The following is an 8,364-nucleotide window of genomic DNA, read 5'->3' on the forward strand; positions in this document are numbered from 1 at the left end:
TTTATTTGTTTCTGTATTTCCGGAATATGAGTGTGTGACTTGTTATAATTGATCCTATTGATAGTACAGAAAATGGGTCTGTCATCTTGATCGAGATAGTTTTATCCCGTCGGATAGTCATTCTAGTATCTGGAGCACGGAATATATGAAATGGATCACAAAGTATTTGAACTATGATTCATACTTAATATTCAAACCTCGCGGCCGGACTCAAAAAAAAAATTCAAAGAAAGAGTTATATTATTTATAAATCGAAAGATTTTTTATTCTTTCAAACTCTCATTTAGTTTATGCTTATTTTGATCAAAGGACAAACCTTTCTTTTCTTTGTATTTTTATTTATTATATCTATTCTATTGATTGAATAAGTGATGATCCAATGGTTCTTACTCAAAGAATCTTTGGACTTAGTTTGAAGGTTTTATTGAATCATCGCGGTTCTGGTATGAATCTGAAGTTTCAATTGATTCATAGGGTCTTAACAAGAGAATTCCTATCAAAAAGAAAGAAAACAAGAATAAAGCCACATTTCATACAAAGAACAAATCAAAGCAAAGAAAAAGAAATAAGTAGGTAAATAGAAGATTCAAGAGGCCTGTAACGATCAACATAAAGACGACTGCGCCGACTTGATTTTTTGGCATTATAATTACAACTACAACAAAGAGCTTTCGGATTTTCACTCTTTTGTGTCTTCAGATAAAATTGAATGAAAAGATTAAGAAGTTTCAAACTTTCTATTCCATATCCGTTTCAGCTAATACTTGGGTGTTTTTGTTTGAGCTGTACGAGATGAAATTCTCATATACGGTTCTCGGGGGGGGGTCCTCTTGGTTTACCTATCTCAATAAAGTCTATGATTGGTTCGAAGAGCGCCTCGAAATTCAGGCGATTGCAGATGATATAACTAGTAAATATGTTCCTCCTCATGTTAACATATTTTATTGTCTAGGAGGAATTACGCTTACTTGTTTTTTGGTACAAGTAGCTACAGGATTTGCTATGACTTTTTACTATCGTCCAACCGTTACTGAGGCTTTTGCTTCTGTTCAATACATAATGACTGAAGCTAACTTTGGTTGGTTAATCCGATCAGTTCATCGATGGTCGGCAAGTATGATGGTCTTAATGATGATCCTGCACGTATTTCGTGTCTATCTCACTGGTGGTTTTAAAAAACCTCGCGAATTAACTTGGGTTACAGGCGTGGTTCTGGGTGTGTTGACCGCATCTTTTGGCGTAACAGGTTATTCCTTACCTCGGGACCAAATTGGTTATTGGGCAGTCAAAATCGTAACAGGCGTTCCGGAAGCTATTCCGGTAATAGGATCGCCTTTGGTAGAGTTATTACGTGGAAGTGCTAGTGTGGGACAATCCACTTTGACCCGTTTTTATAGTTTACACACTTTTGTATTACCCCTTCTTACTGCTGTATTTATGTTAATGCATTTCCTAATGATACGTAAGCAAGGCATTTCTGGTCCTTTATAGAGAATATAGACCATAGCTATATTGTAACCAATAATTTATCTTATTACTTGGGGGAGGAACAATAGTATTTCATTGCTACAAATATGGATTATTGAAAAAAAAAATAAGACATGTATTTGGATATTTCCTTTCAACTACAACAATATTCTAGTATTTATTTGACATGAATAGTTGAAGGGAATTCCCCGAAGAGAAAATGGATTATGGGAGTGTGTGACTTGAACTATTGATTGGGCCGTGCAGAAATATGCCTTTATCTGCTACATTGGAATTCACAACCAAATGTGTCTTTGTTTCAACCACCGTGTAAGCCCCATACAAAGGATAGGCTGGTTCGCTTGAAGAGAATCTTTTCTATGATCAGACCTGACGATGTTGTGTATAAATAGGGCTCCGTAAGATCCAGTAGAATAAGTGATTTGGCATAATCAAAATTAGATTTTAGTTTTTTTTTTACTTTCTTATCTTAATAGTATGAAAATGCATTCATTTCTTCTGCATCGACCCGATTTAATTATACTATCGGAGTGAAACAAGGGATCTAAAGAAGAGCAAAGGCTAGACTATATTAGTAACAAGTAAATCCTTTGTATGTAAAAAATCTCGATATATTTTTGGGATAAAGGTGAATCGCAAGGCCTAAGACGACCCATAAAGCACTTGATCACGATCAATTTTGTACGCCTACTTGGGTATTGAGCATTTACCTGTAAAAATGAAATTCCTTGGAATGTATAATTGCAACTCCGTAAAATGGAATCGGGTAACTTTTTTCTTACATATGGAACCATTCATATATGTGGGGATAACATATAGATTTATTTTAAACATATAGAATATAGATTTATTTTATAGGTATCCGTTTGTATCCATTTGATTCGATTGACTTTTGCTTGAGCCGGATGATGAAAAATTATCATGTCCGGTTCCTTTGGGGGATGGATCTAGAAAAATTCACCTATCCTAATAACAAAAAAACCTGACTTGAACGATCCTGTATTAAGAGCTAAATTAGCTAAAGGTATGGGTCATAATTATTATGGGGAACCCGCATGGCCCAATGATCTTTTATATATTTTTCCAGTAGTAATTCTCGGTACTATTGCTTGTAACGTGGGCTTAGCGGTTCTAGAACCTTCAATGATTGGTGAACCCGCGGATCCATTTGCAACTCCTTTGGAAATATTACCTGAATGGTATTTCTTTCCTGTATTTCAAATACTTCGTACAGTACCTAACAAGTTATTGGGTGTTCTTTTAATGGTTTCAGTACCCGCGGGATTATTAACAGTACCGTTTTTGGAAAATGTTAATAAATTCCAAAATCCATTTCGTCGTCCAGTAGCGACAACCGTTTTTTTGATTGGTACTGCAGTAGCCCTTTGGTTGGGTATTGGAGCAACATTACCGATTGATAAATCCCTAACTTTAGGTCTTTTTTAAATTGAATCAATTAAAAAAAAAATATCATGATGTGCGTATCTAGGGAGTAGTCACTTCAAAGGCAAAGTGAATTCTCCCTAGATACATTTATTCAATTCTGGTCCGAATCTATGGATTGTGCTGAAGGTTCAAAATCCATTGGATTAAAAATTTTGATAAATCAATTTCGAAATGCTTTTTCTACTTCTTTTCTAGAATGCCCAATATTTGTTTTACATCTTCTATGCGAAAGTGTTCAATTTTCATAAGGTCTTCTCGACTGTTATTCAAAAGGTCCAATAATGTATGTATATTGGACTTTTTGAGACAATTATAGATCCTGGGAGGCAATTCTGATTGGTCAATAAAAATATATTTCAATGCTATTTCTTTTTTCTTTTTTGTTAGTTTAACTAATCTATCATGAAACGGAAAAAAAGGTAAAGTAACATCGTGTTGATTGTTTTCTAAATGTAAGTTTTCTTCTTCCGTATGTAGAAAAGGAATAAATAAATCAATCAAATTACGAGAAGCTTCATGAAGTGCTTCTTTCGGAGTTAAACTTCCATTTGTCCATATTTCTAGAAAAAGTATCTCCTGTTTTTCATTATCATTCCCATAACAATGAATACTATGATTCGCATTTCGAACAGGCATGAATACAGCATCTATAGGATAACTTCCGTCGTGAAAGTTCTTTGGCGTTTTTATACCGTATCCTCTATTTCTCTCGATTTGTAATCCAATACACAAATCAATTGGTTCGGTTAGGCTGGCTACATGCTGTGTATTATCAACGATTTCCACAGAAGGTGGTAAGATGATGTCTTGAGCAGTTACATATCCGGGACCCTTGGCACAAATAAAGGCGTTACGAGTTCCATACAAATTCCCTCTCAATACAATTTCTTTCAAATTCATTAAAATTTCATGGACTGATTCTTGAATACCTACTATGGTAGAATATTCGTGGGGTATTTTCTCAGATTTTGCACGTGTAATGCATGTTCCTTCTAGTTCTCCAAGCAAAGCTCTTCGCATCGCAATGCCTATTGTGTCGGCTTGGCCTTTCATAAGTGGAGACAGAATAAAGCGTCCATAATAAAGGCGCTTACTATCTGTTCTTGATTCAACACACTTCCACTGTCGTGTCCGAGTCGAAGTAGAGACTTTTACTTTCTCTCGAACCATAGTAATATTATTTTATTTGATCAGATCATTGAATCATTTATTTCTCTTGAAATCTCTTTAGTGTTTATTTCTACACACGTCTTTTTTTAGGAGGTCTACAGCCATTATGTGGCATAGGGGTTACATCCCGTACGAAACTTAATAGTATACCACTTCTACGAATAGCTCGTAATGCTGCATCTCTTCCGAGACCAGGACCCTTTATCATAACTTCCGCTCGTTGCATACCTTGGTCTACTACTGCTCGAATAGCATTTCCCGCTGCGGTTTGAGCAGCAAAAGGGGTCCCCCTTCTTGTACCCTTGAATCCACAAGTGCCGGCGGAGGACCAAGAGATTACCCGACCCCGTACATCTGTAACAGTAACAATGGTATTGTTGAAACTTGCTTGAACATGAATAACTCCTTTTGGTATTCTACGTGCACTTTTCCGTGCACTACTGCGCCCATTCCTACGTGAACCAACTTTTGGTATAGGTTTTGCCATATTTTATCATTTCATAAAGATAAGTCAGAGATATATGGATATATCCATTTCATGTCAAAACAGATCTTCTATTTTTATTTGTTTATCGCTTTCTTTAAGATTAGTTTCTTTTCTTTCAGGAGTTCTTTTTAGAATAGAAAGATTATCCTTGTCTTTGTTTATGTCTCGGGTTAAAACAAATTACGATAATTCGTCCCCTCCTACGGATTAGGCGACATTTTTCACAAATTTTACGAACGGAAGCCCTTATTTTCATAGTTGTTATTCCTTAAATTTTTCCGAATTCGCTTATTGGAAGAAAATAAGTTTCTTGAAATTTGAATTGGATCCCCCCGAAAGAAATCTTGAAGTTGAAAAAACTACCTAATCGTTCGAATCCTTGTTGCGAAGTCTATAAATTATACGCCCCCCTGGTTGAATCATAAGCACTTACTTCACTTTTGTTGACTCTATCCCACGTTGGTAAAACTCTCCCGAAACATAACCTAAAATCAGATCTTCATTATCTAAAGGAATCCAGAGTGGGAGTGATTTACTAATTAAATTAAACCTTCATGAATCCATTTTTTTGTTCTTTTATTCCAGGTAAAACTTCCTTGACGTATCAACTACCGTAGGGCAGGAGGAGTTCTATTAGACAACCCGTGCTTTTTTCTTTTTTTTTTGCACAAATGGAGAGTTTCGGATACAATTCGTATACCGGACAGATTACCATATAGAACACAAAATTTCTCCACCGATTCCTTCTAGTCGAGCCTCCCGGTCTGTCATTATACCCCGAGAAGTAGAAAGAATTACAATCCCCATCCCGCCTAAAATCCTAGGAATTTGTTGATAGTTAGAATAGATTCGTAGACCTGGTCGACTGATCCGTCGTAAATTTAAAATAGTTCTATGTGGTCCTTTTCTATTCCGTCTATGTCGTAGGGTTAAAACCAAAAAATATTTGTTGCGTTCCCGATGTTTCCTTACGTTATCGATAAAACCTTCTCGTAAAAGTATTTTAACAATGTTTTCAGTGATGTTAGTAGATCCTATTTGAATCGTTCCTTTTCTATTCATATCAGCATTTCGTATAGAGGTTATTATGTCAGCAATAGTGTCCTTACCCATGGTAAACTAAAATTTTTGTTGCTCCCGAATTTTGATATAACCAACGTGGTCTTTTTTTTTTACTTAGTAAAGGTATATACGTGAGACACAATCTACTAATTAATCTATGCCATTTAAATACTCTAAATACTCTAACTATACTTGGGTCTCGTCTTATAATACCTCGGGAGCTAATGAAACTATTTTAGTGAAATTTAACTGTCTCAATTCCCGGGCGATCGCACCAAAAATTCGAGTTCCTTTTGGATTTCCTTCTTGATCAATGACAACGGCAGCATTGTCATCATATCGTATTATCATCCCGTTGTCGCGTTTGAGTTCTTTACGAGTACGTACAATTACAGCTCTGATCACTTCTGATCTTTCTAGAGGTGTATTTGGTACTGCTTCCTTGATCACAGCAACAATAACGTCACCAATATGAGCATATCGGCGATTACTAGCTCCTATGACTCGAATACACATCAATTCTCGGGCCCCGCTGTTATCTGCTACATTCAAATGGGTCTGAGGTTGAATCATTTTTGAAATCTCTTTTTTCAATGTAACAAAGGACGAAGAAAAAAAGAAATATTGTTTGTCAAAAAAAAAAAAGGAAACTCGCAATTGTTTTTTTATTCCCAAGACAAGACTTCTTTCCTTTGGTTCTATATTCCTATCCTGAAATAATGAATTGAGTTTTTATAGGCATTTTTGACGCCGCTATTGAAATAGCCTTTCTGGCTATATTTTCGGCTACTCCGCTCATTTCATAAAGTATTCTGCCCGGTTTAACGACAGCTACCCAATACTCGGGAGATCCTTTCCCCGAACCCATACGTGTTTCTGTAGGTCTTACCGTAACGGGTTTGTCTGGAAATATACGTACCCATATTTTTCCACCACGGCGTACATTTCGTGTCATTGCGCGGCGCCCCGCTTCTATTTGTCTAGATGTAATCCAAGCGGGTTCAAGTGCTTGAAGAGCATATCTACCGAAACAAATCCGATTACCTCGATAAGATATCCCCTTCATTCTTCCTCTATGTTGTTTACGAAATCGGGTTCTTTTGGGGTTATAGTTGATGGTTGTTGTTTATGAATTCCATCTCTACTACAGAACTGGACATGAGAGTTTCTTCTCATCCAGCTCCTCGCGAAAAAAAAAATGAATAAAAAAATATTTAATTCTTAATCTTAAGATATACGGGTAGTTAATGAATAATTGAATCTTGGGATTCTTTGCTTTGCGATTTTATCTGATCTATTAGAAATTTGTATATCTTGTTTGGATCTATTGGATATATATATAAGTATAAGGAATTAAACACGGATTCTATTTCTAGATAATGTCTTATCTTGGTTTTGTTATAATGTTATAACGAATCTTTATTTTGTTTTTTATCATATTCATATCAGATTCAGATCGACAAAAATTGAACAATCAAATTAAACTCAAATTTTCGCGGGCGAATATTTACTCTTTTTCTAGTTCAGTTGTCGGGTTAACCCATGACCTCTCAGAATCAGAATAAAAAGAAATGCAGTGGTCTCTGGTTTGTTCCGCCATCCTCCCCGATAAATCATTAGGATTCGTTTTCAATAGAATCCTCTGCATTCACGGGTTCCGTCGTCCCCATCGCTCTCGATTAATGCTTAGGTCTGAATTCTCCAATGGAGCCTTAATTTATTAATATTTATTAATTTAATTTTTTAATTTAATATTTATTTAATAAAATAAAAATAAAATTTCTTCTTGAGTCAACCTTCTCAGTCTTTATTGACTTAAGTTAAGGCTCTTGATTTTTTCTTCAATGAACAGATATTCATCTAATTATTGATGAATCTCTATTGATGCTCTATTACATTGCTCTTTATGAGATGCTTCATAGACCTTACATATTGGAATCCTATATCATTTCATTGCTATTTCTGTTTCTCTCTTTCTCTCATCCTTCTATTTATCCACATACTTTTTATTTTGCTTCACAATTTCGATCTATTCATAATCAGATTGGTTTTGTCTTTTACTTAATGCAAAAAAAATTCAGTTGCTATAATGATATGACCAATATATCATATCTTGACTGATTCTTTGGATCCAGATAATCCGAAGCGATGAGTTGGTTATTAGTGCTATAGTTATTAGCTTATACTGTGGTCCGCCCATTTTTTTTGAATCCTAAGCCTAAAAAACCCAACGAGTCGCACACTAAGCATAGCAATTATATCAAATGATCAATCAAATTTTTATTTAACCTTATAGAATTTAGAACTGCTCATTTTTTGATTTTTATGTTCAATCAAAAAATCAAAGAATTTGTCATTTTTTGTTCTATCGCAGAATAGAACGTAAAGACAAGTAGAGTCTTATTCTTATTATTCTTCGTCTATAAATATCCAAATTTTGATTCCTAATACCCCATAGATAGTTCGAACTCTATAAGAGCAATACTCAATTTTCGCTCCAATGGTTTGTAGAGGAACCCTACCTTCTCGGATCCATTCGACACGTGCGATTTCTTTTCCGTCGATACGCCCTGCAATTTGTATTTGAATTCCTTTTGTATCCGCTTGCTCAGTTAATTCAATAGCCTTTTTCATTGCCTTTCGAAATGAAACTCGATTCTTTAATTGTCCGGCTATAAATTCGGCAAGAATATTAGGGTGCCCATAAGGAT

General features: G+C 35.3%; 9 protein-coding genes; 2 read left to right on the forward strand and 7 right to left on the reverse strand. All coding sequences in view use genetic code 11, as the record gives it.

The window, feature by feature from the left end:
• The first annotated feature begins 26 nt into the window (after positions 1–26).
• petB (cytochrome b6) lies at positions 27–1,491 on the forward strand. One transcript has 2 exons: positions 27–32; positions 850–1,491. The coding sequence occupies exons 1-2, from the start codon at positions 27–29 to the stop codon at positions 1,489–1,491; spliced, it is 648 nt and encodes a 215-aa protein (YP_005089029.1).
• A 203-nt stretch (positions 1,492–1,694) lies between these two features.
• petD (cytochrome b6/f complex subunit IV) lies at positions 1,695–2,934 on the forward strand. One transcript has 2 exons: positions 1,695–1,702; positions 2,460–2,934. The coding sequence occupies exons 1-2, from the start codon at positions 1,695–1,697 to the stop codon at positions 2,932–2,934; spliced, it is 483 nt and encodes a 160-aa protein (YP_005089030.1).
• Positions 2,935–3,114: 180 nt separating this feature from the next.
• On the reverse strand, positions 3,115–4,104 carry rpoA (RNA polymerase alpha subunit). Its single transcript has one exon. It carries the CDS (start codon positions 4,102–4,104, stop codon positions 3,115–3,117), a length of 990 nt encoding a protein of 329 aa, YP_005089031.1.
• A 70-nt stretch (positions 4,105–4,174) lies between these two features.
• On the reverse strand, positions 4,175–4,591 carry rps11 (ribosomal protein S11). The gene has a single exon. The coding sequence runs from the start codon at positions 4,589–4,591 to the stop codon at positions 4,175–4,177; it is 417 nt and encodes a 138-aa protein (YP_005089032.1).
• A 142-nt stretch (positions 4,592–4,733) lies between these two features.
• rpl36 (ribosomal protein L36) lies at positions 4,734–4,847 on the reverse strand. The gene has a single exon. It carries the CDS (start codon positions 4,845–4,847, stop codon positions 4,734–4,736), a length of 114 nt encoding a protein of 37 aa, YP_005089033.1.
• A 452-nt stretch (positions 4,848–5,299) lies between these two features.
• Positions 5,300–5,704, reverse strand: rps8 (ribosomal protein S8). Its single transcript has one exon. The coding sequence runs from the start codon at positions 5,702–5,704 to the stop codon at positions 5,300–5,302; it is 405 nt and encodes a 134-aa protein (YP_005089034.1).
• A 153-nt stretch (positions 5,705–5,857) lies between these two features.
• Positions 5,858–6,226, reverse strand: rpl14 (ribosomal protein L14). The gene has a single exon. It carries the CDS (start codon positions 6,224–6,226, stop codon positions 5,858–5,860), a length of 369 nt encoding a protein of 122 aa, YP_005089035.1.
• Positions 6,227–6,359: 133 nt separating this feature from the next.
• Positions 6,360–7,903, reverse strand: rpl16 (ribosomal protein L16). One transcript has 2 exons: positions 7,895–7,903; positions 6,360–6,758 (listed from the first exon to the last, which is right to left on the reverse strand). Exons 1-2 carry the CDS (start codon positions 7,901–7,903, stop codon positions 6,360–6,362), a joined length of 408 nt encoding a protein of 135 aa, YP_005089036.1.
• Positions 7,904–8,062: 159 nt separating this feature from the next.
• Positions 8,063–8,364, reverse strand: part of rps3 (ribosomal protein S3) — a 657-nt gene continuing 355 nt past the window's right edge. Inside the window, exon 1 of the mRNA in view lies at positions 8,063–8,364. This exon is cut by the window's right edge and continues 355 nt beyond it. Within this exon, the coding sequence (YP_005089037.1) occupies positions 8,063–8,364 (302 nt within the window).

This window comes from Gossypium arboreum, chloroplast (assembly GCF_025698485.1).
Source record: "Gossypium arboreum chloroplast, complete genome".
Taxonomy (NCBI): domain Eukaryota; kingdom Viridiplantae; phylum Streptophyta; class Magnoliopsida; order Malvales; family Malvaceae; genus Gossypium; species Gossypium arboreum.